At 46.7% G+C, this 23,382-nt stretch overlaps 1 protein-coding gene across 10 annotated transcripts in view; it reads left to right on the top strand.

Annotated features, from left to right (window-relative positions):
• The window catches only part of LOC124483037 (growth factor receptor-bound protein 10-like), a 46,659-nt gene that overhangs the window by 12,015 nt on the left and 11,262 nt on the right, over positions 1 to 23,382 (top strand). For 6 of the 10 annotated variants that reach the window (XM_047043436.1, XM_047043434.1, XM_047043430.1 and 3 more), the window contains exons 2-5: positions 535 to 645; positions 5,472 to 5,616; positions 11,692 to 11,905; positions 13,667 to 13,811. In XM_047043436.1, the coding sequence (XP_046899392.1) occupies positions 595 to 645; positions 5,472 to 5,616; positions 11,692 to 11,905; positions 13,667 to 13,811 (555 nt within the window). In that variant the 5' untranslated portion in view covers positions 535 to 594. The remainder of the gene's footprint in view (positions 1 to 534; positions 646 to 5,471; positions 5,617 to 11,691; positions 11,906 to 13,666; positions 13,812 to 23,382) is intronic. The other 4 variants (XM_047043437.1, XM_047043432.1, XM_047043431.1 and 1 more) reach the window with 2 other exon arrangements.

Below are 23,382 nucleotides of genomic sequence, written 5' to 3'. Positions count from 1 at the left end.
GAGAAGGGGGAAGGCGGCGGGGGGAGGAGAGGGGGGAGGAGAAGGGGGAGGGCGGCGGGGGGAGGAGAGGGGAGAGGGCGGCGGGGGGAAGAGGGTTGGAAGGAAAGGAAGTGTGACTCCACTAACTGAAAGAAACTCAAATGTGATTGTATTCCAATGACAATTTGAAAGAATGGTTGTGTCTACTAGTTTTTCTCTGTAAAGAGAAAAATATGCTCTCTGGAATGTAAATAGCGTCTATTGTGTACCAAGCTTATTCATGTGCTTGGACAAACTGTAGCCTCAGACACCAGTTCATTTTCAACCTCAGAATTTTCCCTCTAAGCGTGCTGAAATCCATTGTTTGAAGATGAACACCCCAGAATTCAGACGCCAGGCACTGTCAAGGATGGATGAAGTTAGCATATTGTGTTTACTGGCCCTGCACGTACAACTATGTGGGTTAAGATGTGCTCTGCGCTATATTAGTCTACTCTCAGTCTCACCTTCCTGCTTTTTCAGCATCAATGAACCTTGGTGCTATGTTTTCCTCAGCAGGCGTCCCTGTCCAAGCTGAATGTGACCAAGACGGAGAGAGACCGGAGGATTCAGATCATGGCTGTGGCCGGTTGCCCCGATTACTTTCTACACCATCCAAATTACCAGGTAACACGTTCTCTTGTCTTTTTAGGGGGGGGGGGGGGGGGAAGGGCCAAGGACAGATTTGAACCCATGCTTGCGAATCCGTAGTGGAAAAGGTCAGCTGCTTCAGGTTCCTCGGGGTAAACATCAGCGATGATCTCACCCGGTCTGCTCACACGAACAAGGTGGTCAAAGAAGCCTGGAAACGCCTATTCTTCCTGAGGAGACTGAAGAAGTTTGGCATGGACTCAGTCACTCATTAACCTCTACAGATGCACTATAGAGAGAATACTGACTGGTTGCATATCAGGGCCTCATTTACTAACATTGCAACCGCAGCTTAATCTGCGTCTTTGCCCAACCACAAATAGCGCTTGGTGTATTTACGCATTTTGCGTGGTATTTATCAAACCAGATCCTCGTCGGGCAATCAGCACCTTACTCAGCCCTTTAGTGTTAATTAGCGCGCCGTTAAAAGATGGGAGAAATCGCCTGCATGTTACTGCCACCATGGGTGATTGGAGGAAAAGAAAAATAAGGTTCAGTGAACAGGAGATAGAAATATTGGTTCACAAAGTTACAGCTTACATTAACATGTTACAAGGAAGAAATACACATCTCCTCCCATCTCTTTGCGGCACACACCCACTTTCCCTTATACCCTCCCAGCAGCGGTAATCTGAGGTTTTACTCAAGTGCGCTGCCTTTGTTAATTCGGTTTTATGTTTTTACCCGCTATTTTACGCCTGAAATGGGCGCAATCCTGTTAGTAAATGAGGCCCACAGTGTGGTAAATGAGCTGCACAGACAGGGACTGCAAGGTCCTACGTAGTGTGGTCAGGTCTGCTGAGTTCATCATCGGCAGGAAGCTCCCAGCCCTACAGGACACCTACCACACACGATGCCTCAGGAAAGCTGGCAGGATACTAAGAGACTGTTCCCACCCATCCTTCAGTCTTTTTACCCCATTGCCTTCTGGCAGGCGATACCGAAGCATTCGGTCTCGCACACGCAGACTGGACAACAGTTTCTTTCCAAGGGCCATCAGGCTTCTGAATGAACATTGATATGGACACTAATACACTTCTCACTAGTCACTTTACACACTGCCACTTTCAGTCACTGGTTGCACTTTCAGTCACTGGTTGCATCAGCAATATTGCACTAACTGTACCCCACTGGTCTTAGGTTAGTATAGGTTATTAGGTTAGTGGAGGTTAATATGTGTATTAGAGGTTTAGTATACCGTATTTGAGGTTGAAATATTATATGTTAGCTCATCATAGGTGTAATATATGTTTTGAGTACTCATATGTCATGTTATGCCAGGTTACTTTGCGTTGTCTTGTCCTAAGAATTTCAGTGCCCGGTCTGACCTTGTGTTGTTCTGTGCATCTGACAATAAAAGACTTGAACTAGAAATACATGGTACACAAGCACCCACTGTAGTGGGAAAGGTAAGGCCGGAGACGCTTTGTGTTTGTCCCCGGCTTGGGAAATACAATTTTTGTTCGATGTTCAGGGAGATAATTGACTCGTTAAGATCTGACTCCAATTTTAGAAATGTGCACAAGTGCGTTACCTGTAACCTTGAGCGCTAAACAGTTGACAGGAAATTCTGACGTAGGTAAAAATGGCCTGCTTGATCAGAGCACCGACCTTAAAGTATGCATACTCACTAATCAGTTTATCTGTACTATAATATGGATTTAACCATCAACACAGTATGTAAACTGACGATTCAGAGGCTCTGGTAATTCCTTGGAAGTATGGAGGTCCACTGTAAGTGACTCAGAGGCCTTAAGTTAAAACCTACTTCATGTTTATAATCAGTATTAACCGCATCGACCCAACTAGATCAAAGTTTTCACCGCCGTAGTGTGATAGATAAGTTTCAAGGAGAAAAGGTAACTTAAAAATGCACAATAACAGTTTATTATCTACATAGTAAGATATTCAATACAATGATAATGAAACATCAAATACAAAACATACCTTCAGAGCAATCGCTAACAAAGGTACTCACAATGAAATCTAGGCGTCTAACGCATCGGAGCTGTATCGTAAACAGAACTCAATTGTGTAAGTGATTGGTAAAGCTTCTCCCTATATACAGCCAAACCTGACTAAAATGGGGACACCGGTCACATGACTGAAAGGTTGTCTAACGGATACAAATTCAAATTGGATCATTAATCAAGGCTGCAGTAGACCAAGTGGTGCCCTTGCAAGACAAGGGAATATGTTGACACATTTTGGTCTGCTGCAAGCACAAACTCCTTAAACCCTTTAAATGTACATGTTACAGTATTCAAATTGTTACTAGAATGTAATACATAAAATAAGAAACCAAGAAGAAATCATATCAAACATGACATTAAAGCTGTTTCGAACTCTATTTACAGGAACACAACTTTTAATGATAATTTCAGAATCTTCCTCGGTCCTCCTTCCTCTTCAACTGTTGAGACCACCTCTCCAGAGGTGTGTCATTAAGGTGTGATTGTCATTTTAGAACTCATGCCAATCAACGACTGTCCCAGACGAGTGTCTGGGTAACCAGTGACAAAGGGGCTGCCAAAACAGCCCTACACCACCAACATGGTCTGTTCTTACTGACGTGGCGTGTATATTAAGTGTATCATAAAGAGGCTTCGTTAGCAGCGAAATTGCATGTCTCATTCCCCAACGGCACCTGATGACAGTGATTGGCTTAAGACAGCTGGCGAGTAAACAGTTTGCCGCTTCGCAGAACTGGCGAAACACAAAGAAGCTAGCTTCACATTAGCATTGTAGATGTGGAAGACCCTCTTTTTAGCTGCGCGGGTAAATAACTTATTTGAAAGAGAAACCTTCGATGGAAGGCCCAACTTACAGCACAAAGAAGAGGCTCTCTCCACCAGGCCTGTTGTTGTGCTTCTCAGAAGAGCTCTGTGCGGTTAGACAACTCTTCCTCAGCCAGCCAGCTTCTATAGACAGGCGTGGAGGAGGGAGAGAGAGACAGGCTGATCCAAGCATAGCTAGCTACCCAGCTGGCTGTGGAGAATTCTCTCTCTCTCTCTCACGCTCTCTCTCACGCTCTCTCTCACGCTCTCTCTCTCTCCCCAGTCTGAATGTACCTGTCACGCCCAATAGATTTAGGGGCAGAGCATGAATGAAAATGACGAAGTGGTGAATGGGCCCCTAGCATGGAAGCACATTCCTCTGAGGTGAACACATAGGATTCACATGGCGCGAGACTTTGACGTGGCAGAGCTGGGTTTGTGGCCTCCAGCCAGGGATTAGAGGGATTGTTTTGAAGGGCTTTCTGTCATTGTTTGTTGTCCTGGTACTGCTACCCTAACCCTGGTGGGAAATAGCAATCAGCTAAGTCACCTGGCTAATGGATGTCTTGTGTTACAAGCCTAGTCCACCCAAAACACATGCAAGGTCAAGATGTCATGTTTTCCTATTTTTTTGTTTAGCCAGGAAGGGCTCAATGAGATCTGACATTTCTTTTTAAAGACTGTCCTGGCCAAGATAGCCCAGCACCAAGTACATTAAAATATCTTCCAACCAAATTGTGTTTTTTGTTGTAATCTCAGCCTGGAGTTATTGTTACATCATCTGATCACAAAATAGTTAATGATATCATTTGCTTGGATTGTATTAATCAAGTTTCTTAAGTAGCCTAAGCGTCAGCACCAGGAAGTTAGCAAAGATCGTGGTGTCAAGGCCAAACATCCCACGTGGTATGCTCTGTCCCATGGGACATGCTATGGTATGCTCTGTGCCATGGGACATGCTATGGTATGCTCTGTGCCATGGGACATGCTATGGTATGCTCTGTGCCATGGGACATGCTATGGTATGCTCTGTGCCATGGGACATGCTATGGTATGCTCTGTGCCATGGGACATGCTATGGTATGCTCTGTGCCATGGGACATGCTATGGTATGCTCTGTGACATGGGACATGCTATGGTATGCTCTGTCCCACTGCTGGTTCTTGTGCTTCTGGCTAGAGCTAGAGAGTGGATATCGACACAGAGTCCTGACGTCTTGTTTATCAGAGCAAATCACATGCACACACCCACACCCATACGCACAAACACACACATGCACACACACCCACCCACACACATACGCATTAACACACGCACACACCCACACACATACGCACTAACACACACACACCCACACACATACGCACTAACACACACACACACCCACACACATACGCACTAACACACACACACACCCACACACATACGCACTAACACACACACACACCCACACACATACGCACTAACACACACACACCCACACACATACGCACTAACACACACACACACCGATGGGTGACCTGAAGCGCTTCGTAAGCACAGGCTGTCTTTTCCTTATACCTCATTCAGGGGGGGGGGGGGGGGGGGTAGTCTGTCTGGTAACTGGACCCATCCAACTGCACTGACGTCTGAGAGGGTGGGTTTGATTACTCTCTCTCTCTCTCTGTCTCTCTGTCTGTCTCTTTCTCTCTTGCAGTTGTTGTAGGTCTGGATGGATGTGAGGAAGTGGTTAGAGCTTCTCCTTAGGCCAAGAAGAACGTGTCCCTGACAGGCATGTGCTCCCCTGGCCGACCCTTCACCCACTGTCTCTGTTTACATCTGGAGGAGGAAGAGGGAGGGATACTAAATAGGAAGGGATATCAAAATACGGGGGAGGAGGAGAGAGTGAAGGGAGGAGGACAGGGCAGAACCCTGGGAGTGGAGCAGATGAACTGCCTCAAACATTTGCATGTTGTCGTTTAGAGAGGTGTGTTTGAGGATTGTGCTAGAGACTCTGGTGTGACACTGTTTTTGCATTTCTCTCAGCAGGACAAGGTAGACCAAACCACCAATCACAACCCAGCAGAGCTGATCGGGCCAAGTTTCCAGCCGTCTACCAATCACAAACCAGCAGATCTAATTGGACCACGTTTCCAGCCGTCTAACAATCGGAACTCCCCGAACCATCAAGGTTTGTGCTGCTGTCTAAACTGTAAGATGTTCACAGGCCTTTGTCTGGAATAAATGAATGCAGGATTACTCCTGTCACCACTTATATACCTCTCCTTAGGCATATGGCATAATAATATGGTCCTTGCATGTATGGGCAACGGCAGGGCATGGCTTGGTTGAGCTACAGCGACACCAAGAATGGTGTTAGCTCCATCATGGAATAACCCAGAACATTACAGAAAAGGATGAACTCGTTCCATTTTCATGTAGCCCTTTTGAACATCACGCTCTCCTGACTGACGTTGAGTTGAGCCCCAGGACTGTATGGATTTGCCCCAGCGTAGTGTAGCCCCAAACAATGACTCTGCACCGCCACGGACTGTAGTGTCATGGTGTGATAGTTTGCATTAGAATGTGTGTGTGTGTGTGCACTCAAAAATTTGGGGGAACTAGGGACATTGCTCAGAATTACAATGCATCCATTTTACTATATTTGCGTAGTAGGTAAATATGTAAACATACCATAAGCAGGTAGTGATGTCATGGCCCGTTCTGAGCGGTGATGCTTACGTATCCATGCCATGAATATCGATGCAGAGTTGCAGTGAACAGATACAGACTAGACACATGTGTTTTGTGGAGAATTGATCTGACCTGTGACTCAAAACTGCTGCCTGATCCAAACTGTGAGTTTTGCCGTCCGTTGCACCACTACAGGTGGGTGAATCAGCAGGGGCGGAGCTACAAAAGTATTCATGGGGTGGCAAGAGGGTGGCAGGAGATTATGAGGGGTGGCACCCCCGTAGCAGAAGTATATATGCTGATTTAATCTCAGTCATATTAATCATTGTTTATTTGGAATCATTTTATTTGGAAGTGACCATGGTATAAGCAGGATAATGCCCTTCGAGGTGTCCAATATCACCTGATAATGGACTCCGCGGAAGCAACCGTGGAATGCCTCCGCATTGTCTATTATTGGATGATATGGTACACCTCGTCGGGCATTATCCCTTACATAACCAAAACAAAGGACTTTAAATCTGCAAAAAAAATCCAGAAAAATATACAGTGCTTTCATCACCCATACACATATGAAACCAGTACAGCAGGGGTCCCCAAACCATTTTCTGCAAGGGCCAGATTATTTTTCCATTCTTTAATGTGGGGCCAGGTCGGTCTGTAACAGAAAATTACATGGGCCGGAGTGACTACCAGTATTATTGTGGAGATTTTATTATGATTTTAAATATATTTATTATGCTAGATTAGGTTATTATTTTGTTATATAACAAGGGATATATAGCCTATTAAAAGAGCATTGTTACTATCTTAATGACCTTTTTTCATAGCCATTGCTATTGAAATCAAAACTTTTACTTACTTATGCAAATTAATCAGTGTGAACTGATTATTATTATTATTTTTATTTATAAAAACAATTTGTTGAGCAGGCCATATTCGTCCCGTGGGCCGTAGTTTGGGGAACCCTGCAGTACAGTATTCAGTCTAATATGTAAATATGTTTAGTTTCATATGTTCATAAGAGAAGAAAAGGACATGTATATGGTCATTCTGAACAATGTTCTTCATGGCCCCTCATATTGTTGAGCGTGTGTGCTATGTCTACCAGGCCCAGGGTGGGGGGTAGGACCAGACGCCTGCTACACCAGGCCCAGGGTGGGGGGTTGGACCAGACGCCTGCTACTCCAGGCCCAGGGTGGGGGGTACGACCAGACGCCTGCTACTCCAGGCCCAGGGTGGGGGGTAGGACCAGACGCCTGCTACACCAGGCCCAGGGTGGGGGGTTGGACCAGACGCCTGCTACTCCAGGCCCAGGGTGGGGGGTTGGACCAGACGCCTGCTACTCCAGGCCCAGGGTGGGGGGTAGGACCAGACGCCTGCTACTCCAGGCCCAGGGTGGGGGGTACGACCAGACGCCTGCTACTCCAGGCCCAGGGTGGGGGGTACGACCAGACGCCTGCTACTCCAGGCCCAGGGTGGGGGGTTGGACCAGACGCCTGCTACTCCAGGCCCAGGGTGGGGGGTAGGACCAGACGCCTGCTACTCCAGGCCCAGGGTGGGGGGTACGACCAGACGCCTGCTACTCCAGGCCCAGGGTGGGGGGTACGACCAGACGCCTGCTACTCCAGGCCCAGGGTGGGGGGTAGGACCAGACGCCTGCTACACCAGGCCCAGGGTGGGGGGTAGGACCAGACGCCTGCTACACCAGGCCCAGGGTGGGGGGTAGGACCAGACGCCTGCTACACCAGGCCCAGGGTGGGGGGTAGGACCAGACGCCTGCTACTCCAGGCCCAGGGTGGGGGGTTGGACCAGACGCCTGCTACTCCAGGCCCAGGGTGGGGGGTAGGACCAGACGCCTGCTACACCAGGCCCAGGGTGGGGGGTAGGACCAGACGCCTGCTACACCAGGCCCAGGGTGGGGGGTAGGACCAGACGCCTGCTACTCCAGGCCCAGGGTGGGGGGTAGGACCAGACGCCTGCTACTCCAGGCCCAGGGTGGGGGGTTGGACCAGACGCCTGCTACTCCAGGCCCAGGGTGGGGGGTTGGACCAGACGCCTGCTACACCAGAGGTCCTCGCCCATTAAGTTCTGATAAGAGGGGAGGGGGGGGGGAAATATATACGAGGGCTCTTCCACTGTAAACAATTCAGCAGTTCAAAGACTGATTCGTAAAGACACAGGGTGCCATTATAATTAAGCTTTCTATCTAATTGTGCTTTACAAAATCCCTCCATGCTAACCGGAGCATGAGAGTTAAGCACAATATTGCCGCAGCGTGGGAGTTAGACAAGGAGGGCGTGGTGGCTGGGCCTGGGGCAGGAATCTCGGTGCCATCAGGGAAATAAATGGAGCAGAAAGTACATTGTCATGTGCAGTTCCCTGGGGGGGCTGTGCCATGGTCAGTTCTCTGGGGGGGGGGCTGTACCATGGTCAGTTCTCTGGGGGGGGGGGGGGCTGTACCATGGTCAGTTCTCTGGGGGGGGGGGGGCTGTACCATGGTCAGTTCTCTGGGGGGGGGGGGGGCTGTACCATGGTCAGTTCTCTGGGGGGGGGGGGGGCTGTACCATGGTCAGTTCTCTGGGGGGGGGCTGTACCATGGTCAGTTCTCTGGGGGGGGGCTGTAATATGGTCAGTTCTTGGGGGGGGGGGGGGTGTAGGTAAACCTTGCATAGGGCATCAAATGTACTAGGACCGGCACTGACGTAATCAATGGATTTATCAGTTAATCCTGTACATTAGGTGCACATTTTCCTTGAGGCTGAGTGTATTTTTCAGTTTGATCCAAAGCGATGTACGATGGGGAGATCTGAACCGGGATCTGAACCTGGCTATACCCCTCCGGCTCGTTTGGATTTGGTTTCAAAATTCACATTCCAAAATAAACGACTATGCATAAGCATTGCAGGCTGCTCAATTTACCGCGATTACACAATAACTGCGACACCAGAATTGTTTTGGATAGTCCCGACACACTGGTTAGTACACAGACCCAGGTAATATGACCTCGCTATTCCCCATGCAGAACACAGTTACTAGGTTACAAATCCCATCAATACCACTAATGCACTCATAATCCTATCTGATTGGTTGGAGAATTTAAACAGTGATTTGAAGTCTAGAAGGGAAGGTCCAGTTATGCTTTGTAGAGGGGTCCAGGGTCTCAATGGAGGCCCCGCTTTACTGCTAAGTGTTATCTGTGACAGCGAGGTAGGCAACAATATCCAGACATTCCTTTACATGAAAGGCGCTTGTACAGGGAGGGATGGAGGGTGGGCGGGGGGATGGAGGGAGGATGGAGGAGGGGCGGAGGGGAGGGAAAGGAGGACTGTTGTAGATCAAGGTGCAGCATGTGAAACCTTCTGATTGAAAGGGATAAATCGTAACCCCAAAACTCTCACCAAGCTTATATTGACTGAGACACTCCTGCTTTTCTGCTTAATCACTTCCTGATTCTGTTATCTTTCTCTCCAGGGAGGTTTAGGGTTACGGTGCGTGTCCACTACAGCAACGCGATGCGAGCGATGCAATGCCTTCCATTAATTTTCAATGGAGCCAGACGAATCGCTTGCATGGTGCATCATGGGTAGCGACGAGAAGCGATCCAAGCGATTCGAGTAGAGATTTTCTCAACTTTATGTAAATGAGGAGAGATTTTTGCGAGCGATGGCCAATGGTTGCTGCTCGTGGAATAGCAGTAGAAGGAAATGTCAAATGACGTTTTATAAAAATCACAAAAAACTGGACAATTCATGTCCCTGGAAATCCTTTTTTTTTACCAGGACAGTCTTTCAAAAAAAGAGGAGAATCCCAGGATAACCGGGAAGGAAGGCAACCTTAGTTAGCATTGACGTAAGTTTTAGCATTAGCATTGGAGTTGATGCATTCACAGGCCAAAAGAGGATTCACTTTAAGTAACTAATATTCAATCAGTCAATCATTCAGCCTGTGTTAATTAGAGACATTATAAAGTAACAACAGCAGAGCTATGGTTGCCCTCCAACAGTTCAAGGCGCAAAGTTATCACAAAGTACAGTAGTATGTCCCAAATGTATGCATACTGCCTGCAAAACGAACTTTGTAAAGGCAGTTGCAGACATACTTAAAGTAAAATGAGATTTAAGAGGTAGGAGTTTGGCAGGAATTGTTTTTCTCTTCCATGACATTCACTTCCTGTTGTTTATGACAGAGTGGGAGTTGTGTTCCACCTACTGGAGCGGTGGGTAACTGCAGTACAGCCAAGAGAGCAAAAGCCTTGCTTTAGAAGCTTGTACTCAAGTACACCACCTCAACAAGCCCATTCTCCTACTGTGTTCTGACATACCTGACCCATCTCTGTGTTCTCACATACCTCACCCATCTCTGTGTTCTCACATACCTCGCCCATCTCTGTGTTATGACATACCCCACCCATCTCTGTGTTCTGTATCTGTGTGGTTAAAGGAAGTACACAGACGTGTGTGTGGTAAATAGTGTTTAGATGCCGTGTGCCTTTCATGCAACACACCCCAGGGCTTAAGCACAGAATCAACACTGGCGACCAGAAGCAGTTTCAGTCTGAAGGTCAGATGTTTGACTGCTCTCCTTGGGTTAGGGTTAGTTTCAGTCTGAAGGTCAGATGTTTGACTGCTCTCCTTGGGTTAGGGTTAGTTTCAGTCTGAAGGTCAGATGTTTGACTGCTCTCCTTGGGTTAGGGTTAGTTTCAGTCTGAAGGTCAGATGTTTGACTGCTCTTCTTGGGTTAGGGTTAGTTTCAGTCTGAAGGTCAGATGTTTGACTGCTCTCCTTGGGTTAGGGTTAGTTTCAGTCTGAAGGTCAGATGTTTGACTGCTCTCCTTGGGTTAGGGTTAGTTTCAGTCTGAAGGTCAGATGTTTGACTGCTCTCCTTGGGTTAGGGTTAGTTTCAGTCTGAAGGTCAGATGTTTGACTGCTCTCCTTGGGTTAGGGTTAGTTTCAGTCTGAAGGTCAGATGTTTGACTGCTCTCCTTGGGTTAGGGTTAGTTTCAGTCTGAACGTCAGATGTTTGACTGCTCTCCTTGGGTTAGGGTTAGTTTCAGTCTGCAGGTCAGATGTTTGACTGCTCTCCTTGGGTTAGGGTTAGTTTCAGTCTGAAGGTCAGATGTTTGACTGCTCTCCTTGGGTTAGGGTTAGTTTCAGTCTGAAGGTCAGATGTTTGACTGCTCTCCTTGGGTTAGGGTTAGTTTCAGTCTGAAGGTCAGATGTTTGACTGCTCTCCTTGGGTTAGGGTTAGTTTCAGTCTGAAGGTCAGGTGTTTGACTGCTCTCCTTGGGTTAGGGTTAGTTTCAGTCTGAAGGTCAGGTGTTTGACTGCTCTCCTTGGGTTAGGGTTAGTTTCAGTCTGAAGGTCAGGTGTTTGACTGCTCTCCTTGGGTTAGGGTTAGTTTCAGTCTGAAGGTCAGATGTTTGACTGCTCTCCTTGGCTTAAGGTTAGTTTCAGTCTGAAGGTCAGATGTTTGACTGCTCTCCTTGGGTTAGTTTCAGTCTGAAGGTCAGATGTTTGACTGCTCTCCTTGTCTGAAGGTCAGGTGTTTGACTGCTCTCCTTGTCCAACAGATGACGATGTGGATCTGGAGGCGCTGGTGAATGACATGAACTCTTCCTTCGAGAGCCTATACACCACATGCAGCCTGCTGACTGACTCCACCCCCTTACTGCAGAACGGCCAATCGCAGCGCCCAGCCGCGACCACAGAGGCCTGCACGCTGCAGTCTGTGTCGCCCAAACAAAATCTGCGAAGGTCCCAGCCAATGCACATCCTTGCCTTCAGGTACACACACATATACACGTACATTCGACAAACACGCACGTTCATTTAGGTTGGTTTAGGTGCAGTTCTGTGGACATGTGCGAAACCCCCTGTGACACTGATTGTAAAAAGGGCTGTTAAATTAATTTTAGTCATAACCACTCGCATAACACTGGTCAAACACACAGTAAAAACTGCCCAATGTTTGTGATACAGCATAGTAATGGTGTGCTCATATTACAAGGAGCCTGCGGTGTAAACACGTAACCGAAGCAGAACAGCACACGGGAATAGAACTAAGGTGTATTATATTGGTGCATGCAGTAGTGCAAATGACTCTTTTTGGAGCATATATCAGGCATATACCAGGTCTGTGCTGATTTGACCATTTGGTCCAGAATAAAGAGTGTCTGGTTTCAGCATGGTCTGTGTATCAAGGCCCAGAGAAACCAGATCTGGTGGCTGTAGGACACACACACTGGGAGATTATGCAGCCCTGACCTCCATCTCACCCCCGCCCCAGCTTACATGTGACAACATCAAAAGGATCGGAGCTTTTGAACTCCCTCGGATGCGGCTCAAGTAGTGTAGAAATGTTGGAGCCGGCTAGCCGTCACGGCTCAGACGCCACCTCGTCAGTGCAGAGGGGAGCTGAGAGGAGCTAGCTAGTTGACGGCTGCTAGCTCTGTTTAGGAGTCAGTTTACCTGTTTGGGGTTCATGTGAAGGTCAGTGAATGGAAATAGCTGAAGATGTTTTGATGGATTTTGAAGGGTATGAGTAAGTCAAGCTCCATGCCTGTCTGGGTTAGGGTTAGAATCCCCTCCAAACAATCAACTCTTAAAGCTTCGATTTGACCACCCATTCACCAAGGCAGGCTTCCTCTGTCAGCAGTCCTGTCCGTCCGGTGTGTTGACCAGTCCTGTCGGTCTGTCTGTCTGGTGTTGACCAGTCCTGTATGTCTGTCTGTTGACCTGTCTGTCTGTCGATCTGTCTGGTGTTGACCAGTCCTGTATGTCTGTCTGTTGACCTGTCTGTCTGTCAGTCTGGTGTTGACCAGTCCTGTATGTCTGTCTGTTGACCTGTCTGTCTGTCGGTCTGGTGTTGACCAGTCCTGTATGTCTGGCTGTTTACCTGTCTGTCTGTCTGTCTGGTGTTGACCACTCCTGTCTGTTTGTCTGTCTGTCTGTCTGTCTGGTGTTGACCTGTCTGTCTGTCTGTTTGATGTTGACCAGTCCTGTCTGTCTGTCTGGTGTTGACCACCCCTGTCTGTCTGTTTGTCTGGTGTTGACCAGTCATGTCTGCCTGTCTGTCTGACTGTCTGATGTTGACCAGTCCTTTCTGTCTGTCTGTTTACCTGTCTGTCTATCTGTCTGTAGGTCTGGTGTTGACCTGTCCTGTATGTCTGTCTGGTGTTGACCACTCCTGTCTCTCTGTCTGGTATTGACCTGTCTGTCTGTCTGTCTGTCTGGTGTTGACCAGTCCTGTCTGTCTGTCTGTTTACCTGTCTGTCTGTCTGGTGAATTGTCCGTCTGTCTGGTGTTGACCAGTCTTGTCTGTCTGTCTGTCTGGTGTTGACTTGTCTGTCTGTCGACCTCTCTGTCTGTCTTGTGTTGACCTGTCTGTCTGGTGTTGACCATTCCTGTCTGTCTGTCTGGTGTTGACTTGTCTGTCTGTCTGTCTGGTGACCTCTCTGTCTGTCTTGTGTTAACTTGTCTGTCTGTCTGGTGTTGACCATTCCTGTCTGTCTGTCTGTTGACCTGTCTGTCTGTGTGTTTTACCAGGAGACTGCAGGAGGAGGAGGAGCAGCTAAGGACCTCCTCCCTGCCAGCCATCCCTAACCCCTTCCCAGAGCTGTGCAGTCCAGCCAGCTCCCCTGTCCTCAGCCCCGGGTCCCTCCCACCCTGCCCACCCTCCTCTGGAAAACACGTGAGACACCCTCAACTCCTCAGCTCAGACAGACACATCGCAACGTCGCATGATCGACAAAATATCAAGTGTCTGGAGTATTTTTATGTATTTAGCTATGGAAATATATAGATATATTTTTTGTCTCTACTATGCTTTATTGGATCGTTTTTAAGTGATGTTTGACAGAAAAGGCAGGGAGACGGAGGGGGGGGGGGGGGGGGCATGCCAACCCAGGACACTTCTTATTGGCCTGAATAAATTGATATATACAATATTATATTTGAAACTAACAAAAAACCCTGATGAAGCGTTAACAACACTCCTGCTGTTAGTTTAAAACACATGCATTATTTGTAGTGCAGGCATTTTTCTCGTTGTCATGTCTGAGGAGAGGCTAAGATCGTCTTTGGAATTTCCCTTGGCCTGATTTAATATGTCATCCTCCAAGTCGTGTTGGCATGGCGACTGCCTCAGTTTTAGAGCTTGTGCGTTCTGTTCCTGGAAGACATTAGCCATGTTCAGTCCAAAGGTGACCTTAACACTGGAGGATTCTTCAGTCACATGACCAGGATTATATAACTCCAGTGTGGGGCTGGGCGGTATGGCCTAAAATGTACTTCTGAAGCACGGATGGTAACAGTATATATATATCACGATATATTCATTTTTCTCAAAATGTCATGACAAATGTAATCTGCACCGCTGCTATATTTGCATTCGTTGAATTTTTACAACTTTTGCAGTGCTTTCCCACGGAGAAGAGCAAACATGTAGCTTTCAACAGTAGCCTACATTTATGGGATCACAAGAAAACTTAGTTCAATATTTGTAATGAGCTAGCTTTAACAAATTATTACTTGGCTGAATAGTCAATTCTGTTAGCCTACAATAAACATTTCACAGTTCTAACCAACCTGGCATTATTTTGTGCATGGCTACACTCTTCAACTGGCAATTGTTGACGTTGGAGGTTGTCTTATAAAACCGAATGGTAAAGCCCAAAAACGATACTCCACTCCATCTGTGCAATAGGCAACTGATGAGGATCCGAAAGATTGCTTGCGATGTTTGGGTTGATTGATTGTGATACTTGCCTTCAAATCCCGTACAGTAATGTTATGCTGTGCCTGGTGTGATGGGGCTGTGACAAATCTTACATTTACATTCATGCATTTAGCAGAATCTTATTTCTGGAAGGCTCTACCGCAGTAAGCACGGTATAGTCAAATTCCATATCGTAGGCCAAATTCATACTGGTATATTTTTATACCGTTCATACTGCTCACCCCTACTCCAGTGTCAACTTTACTACCACTTTCCTAACATCTTTTGATCTTATTCCACACTTGCAGAACTGGCCTATCAGAACTGGGCATAGCAGAACCAGGCTAACAGAGAGATAAAGGCACGAGAGTGCTGTGCAGACTGTTGGCCAGGCCTGTCAGGGTTCACTGCTCTGTCACTCTGTAACACAGCATTTAGGCCACCATCTGATTCTCGTTATTACTTCCTCCTCTGCCGCTCTCAACCAAGCTATCATCTCTATGCTCATAAAGGGGAATGTGCTCTCTTAAAGGGGAAGGGTCCAACTAACTGGTCATATTTCAGTTGTATCTTGGGATCCACTTGATTTAACCTGCCTAGGATACATGTTAAAGAAAACCTGCCCTTTAGATAATATTCCATTGCTAGCATGCATACAGACACACACTAATTTCTAATAAGTCCAATAATTTCTCTGAAGCCAAGTATGAATGCAGATCAAGTCCTCAATGTGTCGCTAAATGCTGTAGGCCTAACAGTTTGTACTCAAGTTTCTAGGGATATTGATTTTCATCTATTGGTCGACATTATTGGCTGAACTTCAATAAACAAAACTTTCAGTCAATTAAGTAGTTGTCTTAAAGGTAGTTGTCTTAAAGGCAGGGTAGGTAATGTTGAAGCATTTTTTGTCATATTTACTAAAATAAACCTCACATTATGATAGCAACCAACACATCCCAAGATCTGACAGTAAACACTGTCAGACACTAAAATTATTGGTTTTGAAGAGAGGAGGTGGGATATTGTGGTTTGAATCCTCTCAAACTCAAGTCAAAATGGACCTACCCTACCTTTACATTCATGCAGTGCATTCTCCTTGAACAGTATCAGGTCACGCAGTCCAGATAAAAGATCCGGGGACTGTATTCCAGCTGCATGCTAGCTAGCTGATCCCACCCCATCAAGATGGCCTCTTCCTCTCCTCTGGTCAAGCCAGTGCTTGTGAGAAGGAGACAACCGAACCTGCCTCCGTGTGATTCTTGAACGTTATTATGTCATGTGTACAGTATGTGTGTACACCGTGCCATAGTGTGTGTGTGTGTGTGGGATCTCCTCACAGACTGGGTATAGCACCATTTAGTTCTTCAGTGATTACTTACGAGCCTGTTAATAGACACAGGTTGAATGGGGGCCAGGCTTGTGGTTTGGACTGGTTCGTTTCACCTGTCAGGACGTATTTTTCCATGTTTGCATGCGGAACAAGCCTGGACCTGCTCCCAGGGGATTAGCTGGCATGGTGCAGAGGTGACAGACACTTTGGGCTGAACCGGACCACTTGAATCTCCGAGCTCTGAATTCAAGCTTAACATTTAACTGCACAGGACACAGAGTGCTCATGCAATTCCGTCTATCAGAGTGCATTGATGTCTTCCTTTATCTGTGCCCAATGGGGCGACCACAAATGGACAGTGATCTGTAGTGGCCTGAAAAGAACCAGTGCCCCCCCCCCCCCCCACACACACACACACACACACACACACACACACCCCCGTCACCCTGAGGCTGTAACTGTAGGGATGTACAGTGTAAGCAACAGGCAGTGCATTAGTTCAAAGTCATGCATTTGTTTAACATTTAGCTTGTATCCAAAGCAACATACTGGAAGGGGGGCAATTGAAATCACAACCTCTTGATCTGCAGTCAAATGCTCTAACCACTGAGCTGCAGCGAACACACCGGCCGTATAACGGGCTGTAGCTGTCAGTGTGTGGTGTTTGGGGCTGTAGCTGACAGTGTGTGGTGTTTGGGGCTGTAGCTGTCAGTGTTTGGGGCTGTAGCTGTCAGTGTGTGGTGTTTGGGGCTGTAGCTGTCAGTGTGTGGTGTTTGGGGCTGTAGCTGACAGTGTGTGGTGTTTGGGGCTGTAGCTGTCAGTGTGTGGTGTTTGGGGCTGTAGATGTCAGTGTGTGGTGTTTGGGGCTGTAGCTGTCAGTGTGTGGTGTTTGGGGCTGTAGCTGTCAGTGTGTGGTGTTTGGGGCTGTAGCTGTCAGTTTGTGGTGTTTGGGGCTGTAGCTGACAGTGTGTGGTGTTTGGGGCTGTAGCTGTCAGTGTGTGGTGTTTGGGGCTGTAGATGTCAGTGTGTGGTGTTTGGGGCTGTAGATGTCAGTGTGTGGTGTTTGGGGCTGTAGCTGTCAGTGTTTGGGGCTGTAGCTGTCAGTGTGTGGTGTTTGGTGCTGTAGCTGTCAGTTTGTGGTGTTTGGGGCTGTAGCTGACAGTGTGTGGTGTTTGGGGCTGTAGCTGTCAGTGTGTGGTAACGCGTTACAGTAGTCAGACTACTTTTGTCAGGTAACGAGTAACTTAACACGTTACTTATTTAATTGAATGAATCCGTCACTAGTTCCTTGTTCAAACAAGTAACACGTTACTTAATTTAGTATTTTGGTCACGAGCCCTCAGCATGTAGCTAAAAGTCTAGGAAAGTTGAGGCTACTTTTCGTTATATAGGCAACTACGAAAACGTCTTTATCTGCTAGACAATGGGTTCCCCTTGGGATTTATGTATTATCGTTCAGTGGTTTAGGTTTAGGATTATATTACAGTAAGTACAATTGTCTGGTTCAGTACATAAGTGAACACCATTTTGCTACCATATACCTAGCTATTGCTTATCTTAGTTTTGCTGCTAGATTCAAACCTAGCCCTGGTAAATTGTAGAGCTAGCTAACTACTAGACTTCTGCCTGGCATTGTACAACATTGTTTATTGATAAAAGAGTTTCTTGATTCAAAACTTCATGCAAATATTGCTTTTCATTATGGTGGATTATTACTTTGATCCGTCTTGCTGTATAATGAGGATTGATCATGTTATATGTGAGTGACACTGAATATTCAGTACAATATGTGGTATTGCTGAGATCAACCCATTAAATGTGTCTTCTGGGCATAAGAGTGACCAAGGTGAATCGTCCTACAAATAAAATACTTTTCTTAATGTGACGCAAAACTAACTTAACGCCTTACTGTCTACAGCAAGTAACTAAGTAACGTAACTAGTTACTTTACAAGGAATGGAACTAGTGACTGTAATTAGTTAATTTAAAAAGTAACGTTACCCAACACTGGTGGTGTTTGGGGCTGTAGCTGACAGTGTGTGGTGTTTGCAGAGCGCCAGGAGCAGAATAACAGGACGGTTGCTCTGTTTCAAGATTGAACCCTCTCACCCACTGGTTGGTTCAGACCTAGAAAATTCAGTTTGGGACTAACTGAAAATTAATTTGACGTGATAATTAGACAACAAGGAATCATTTGAATTCCACATTATGAGTCAGCACAGTTTATGGAGTGACTTAGTTAGGAGCAGCCAGCTCCCTGGCAGCTCAGCCTGGAACACTCCAGACCCTGACTGGCCTCATTCAGAAGGGGGCTTGTCTCGCAAATCTCATTAGTGTATGTCACTGGTCCCAGTACAGCACTGACCACACACCGCCACCACACTGTACAGTTGAGTCATTAAAGAGGTACTTGTCAATCGCAAGGGGGGGAGAAAGGGGGCATGGAAAGAGAGAGAGGGGGGGGGGGAGAAAGGGGGCAGGGAAAGAGAGCGAGAGGGGGGATTCTGGCAAACCCAAGTCACCTAATCAATGGCTGTTTCTTGTTGGGTAAGTGGATCATTTGAGAGAGATGGATTAGACGCAGGGGCAAGACCAGGGATCTTTGTATGTTAGATGGTAGAATAGAACACAGTAGAACATAACACAGTAAAATAGAACACCGTAGAATAGAACAGGATTGTCCGTCAAAGGATGTGGATTGGTCTCAAGGTTACATAAAAAACAGCCTCACAAAGACCCGATAACCAGCCCAGAGACATGGTCGTGATAAACCAGCCCAGAGGCATGCATCTGATAACCAGTTCAGAGACATGGACCTGATAACCAGCACAGAGTTTTGGACCTAATAACCAGGCCAGATACATGGATCTAATAACCAGCCCAGAGACATGGACCTGATAACCAGCCCAGAGACATGGACCTGATAACCAGCCCAGATACATTATCCTGATAACCAGCCCAGATACATTGTCCTGATAACCACCCCAGGGACATGGTCCTGATAACCAGCCCAGATAAATGGATCTGATAACCAACCCAGAGACATGAACCTGATAACCAGCCCAGATACATGGTCGTGACAACCAGTTCAGAGACATGGACCTGATAACCAGCCCAGATACATGGTCCTGATAACCAGCCCAGATACATGGACTTGCAGGGCTATCCCTGAGCCCAGGGCAGTTTGAGTCAGATTGTGTGAATGTGCGTGTGTGTGCCTGTGTGTGTGTGTGTGCGTGTGTTAGTGTATGTATGTGTTCTTTCACCTTACCCTTTGGGGATTATATTACACACACACAAGTATGTCCTGAGTCAATGGAGATGGGCGGCTGAATGAGGGCAGTGTTAAAACAGGAAGTTTCTCTGTCCCCCTCTTTCTCTCCTTCTTTCTCTCCTTCTTTCTCTCCCCCTTTCTCTCTCTCTCTCTCTCTCTCTCTCTCTCTCTCTCTATCTCTCACTCACTCACTCTCACACACACACACACACCTTCTATGAAACGCACACACAATCACAGACAGACTTCGTGGAATTGGGCAGTCGGACATTTGCTCACCGAGCGAACCACATATGAACCACAAATATTAGGTGCTGGTAGTGTTACTAGGTCAACTGGTACGTTCCCATTGACGTTATCCTGCTTACTGACTCCACATCAGCTGTTCCCGCGGACGCAGAGCCGTGGCTCTACAACGGGAGACGAAAAGAGACGTAGGGAGACAGACAGATGAAGAAAGGGAGGGGAGACAGACAGAGCCTTATGACATGCTGGGACTTCCCCTCTCTCTGAGTTTCTGTGACGGAGAGAGGGGGGGGGGGTAAAGGCTAGAGGGGAGACGGAGAGAGAGAGAGAGAGAGAGAGAGAGAGAGAGAGAGAGAGAGAGAGAGAGAGAGAGAAAGAGAGAGAGAGAAAGAGAGAGAGAGAGGGGGGGGGGGGGTAAAGAGAGAGGGGAAAGGAGAGAGCTGTGACTTACGACACGCCTCACTGTCTTGAGTCAGTGGGGGAAGGCGGGAGGGGGTATAGAGAAAGATAGAGAGAGTGGGAGGGGGTATAGAGAAAGATAGAGAGGGTGGGAGTGGGTATAGAGAAAAAGAGAAAGAGAGAGAGGGTGAGAGACAAGTCCATAAGAGCGAGAAAGACACTGAGAGGTAGGAAGGGAGGGAGGGAGGAGGGAGGAGAGAGGAGAGAGGAGTGTGTAGGAAGAGGGGGGAAGGAAGTGGAGAGAGATCGGGGAAGGAGGGAGATATAGGGAGAGAGGAGTGTGTAGGAATGGAGGGAGGGGAAGAGAGAGGGGGAGAGTCTCTCCCGGAGAGAGGAGTGTTTTGGAATGGAGGGAGAGGAAGAAGTGAGACAGAGAGGGAGAGAGAGAGGGAGGAGTGTTTTGGAATGGAGGGAGAGGAAGAAGGGAGAGAGAGAGAGAGGAGTGTGTAGGAAGGGAGTGGAGGGAGAGACAGCTGGTCAGTGTTCCACACAGTCTACAGATCTGTTCTAAGTTTCTGTCTGACTCACCATTCCTTTCTCATTCTTTCTCTTTCTGTCTCTTTGGTTCTTTCACTTTTCCTTTCCTTTCGTCCACACATGTGCACCCCTCCCCCACACCCAGCTCCCTCACTCTCTTTAAATAGTAACTAGAGCAGAGAATTCACCTCGTGTCACTTCTGTGACTTATTACCTCCGCTGCTCTCTGTCCCTGTAGTCTCCTGGTGGAGTGTGTTCCTAGACATGTTTACACACACAGAGGGTGGCAGGGTGACCAGCCTCCCCCAACAGACCCCTGTCTCCTGCCCTGCCCGCCACAGGGCACAGGGAGTGTGGATCAGGAGCAGAGGTAGGGGTAGAGAGACCGACAGCCGGGGTGTGGATAGCATGAGCCGGCAGGAGACAAAGGTATCAGGATCTGGCTCCGGAGAGAGGAGCGATCTGAGGAGTGAATCTCCAAAGTTTGATGCTTGTTGAGGCAACAAGCTCTTACTTGAAAAACTTGGGATTGTTCGAGGTTCAGGCGGCCATGCCCCCCCCTTCCCTCTACTTTCCTCCACCCCCCCCCCCACCCACCCTCCCCCAGTCCAGAAACAAGTCAGCCACAGCTAGTCTGTCTGTGCGTCTGTGTAGAGGACTGGGCATGTGCATGACTGTGCGTCTGTGTAGAGGACTGGGCATGTGCATGACAGACTTGAGTGTGTGTGTATGTGTGTCAGCGTGTGTGGGAATGATTACATCAGGGTGAGCGAGCCCTGTGATTGGCTAGCTTGTGTGGTTTGATTCGGCTCCTAGTGTAACCCTTTGTGAAGCGGCAGAGCAAAGTTAGCAGCCACTTGAGGTGCAACTGTCTTCTGAGGGGGTTTTGTGACGGATACCTAACTGCCACACAGACACAACGCGACACAGAGGAAGTCAGGACGGTTTAAGGAGGCTTTTTGAAACAGTTTTTTGGATAAAGGGATAGGAGAGGAGGAGGATTGCGGTTGTGGAGGGAAGCTCACTCTGAAAATGCCTTCGTGTTCCACTGAGTGCTGCCTGTTACAAACTGTGGAGGTGAGCTCTCTCATATCTCAGCTCTTTTTTCTCTATCCTTTTCTTTCTCTCCCTTTTTAGTTCCTTCTCGGTTTTTCTCTCTTTCTCTCTCGCTTTCTCTGTCTAGACTGACTGAACGGTCTTCGAAGCTAGATAATAGATGAAAAAATTGACTGATTAAAGATATTTTGTCTGAATTGAGTAGAGGCATAAATATTAAATCGAAGACCAAATACGTTTCTCCGTCAGAAGAAATTCAACTGATTTTGCTGAAAGTGATGGTTGAAAAAAGGAACTGTGAAAGCCTGTCTGATCAGAGGTGTCACGTTCATGGTGTGTCGTATCTGGGACACCAGCTTATCAGAAGTAGGGGCCTGAGGAGATGGTATGATCTGCTAGATTGTTTCAATAAATTATCCTAATTGATCCGTGAAGTGAGTGAGTGTGAGTGTGTGTGTGTATGTGTGGATTGTGAGGGAGATGAAAGCCGTATATAACCTGGGCATCTCTGATGAGGCAGATGCTTATATGAAAAATATATATGCTACTCTTCCAAGTAAAAAAACATACTGAAAGTGTGATTACAAAGTACAAGTACAACCACACTTAACATATATTAAAGTTGTCACTAATTGTGTGAATGTACAAAACTATAAAATAAGGATACTTTAAGTGTAATATACAGTATATAATATCACATATATAATATAATGACAATGTATTAAGCTCTCACATATGAATTAAAAGTATACTCTATTTCCACTTTTGTTATATTCTCCCACAAAAAGCTTTCCTTTTTCTCAAGGTACGAATGCACGCACAAAATCCCCTTTCCACTGTCTCAAACATTTCAGAAATGTGTTTTAAATTTGATACGAAACGTCTAGATAAAATGTTGAAAGAGGAACAAATACAGAGTAAAACTTTTGTAACTTCTAAACTATGGAGGATTATAGGGGCCAAAACTAAATAAATAAATACTTGGATAAATAAACAATTATACAACACAAAGCTTAAATAAATGACACAAAATATATAAATGTTAAATGTATTTGTGTGTATATATATATATGTTTACGTTTTCATGTGTTTACATTTATTCATTTATACTTACATTTATTCATTTATACTTACATTTATTCATTTATACTTACATTTATTTATTTATACTTACATTTATCCACGGTGAAACTTCCTGCAGCAAAATAAATCTGTCGTCCCCCCGTTACCAAGTCAGGGGGCGGGTCAAAGCCTCTGATTGGTGGTTCAACTTGAATCGACTGCTTTTGACTATTCCAAGGTGGCAGCACCTTGTGCGGATTCAATGAATGAAATATTGAATGCTACAGTGGTCGAAATGTTGGCGGAAGCTGAAGAGATGGAGGCACCTGCCAGTTCACTTTTTTTTACATCATATTGAGAGCTTCGCTGAAATTATAGGAATGATATTGGCCCTAACTGACACAGACATCAATGAAAATGTGTTCACGATCCTCAGCGAGATGATACAGCATAGGGGTGGGCATATCGATCTTAAGACCGACAGTGGCCGGGTTGGGAAACCCGGCAACTATCGATACCAACGTTGGTATCAATAGCCTGATTGATAGCGTGATAAGATCGATACTTAAGTTTCATTCCACACTGAGTACACAACTCCCTTTACATCATAGTGGTTGTGCAAACACCGTCTAACTTCGCTC

Source organism: Hypomesus transpacificus, chromosome 2 (genome assembly GCF_021917145.1).
Source record: "Hypomesus transpacificus isolate Combined female chromosome 2, fHypTra1, whole genome shotgun sequence".
Lineage (NCBI taxonomy): Eukaryota > Metazoa > Chordata > Actinopteri > Osmeriformes > Osmeridae > Hypomesus > Hypomesus transpacificus.
Note: the sequence above shows the minus strand (reverse complement) of the source record. Positions and strands in the feature narration are given on the sequence as shown.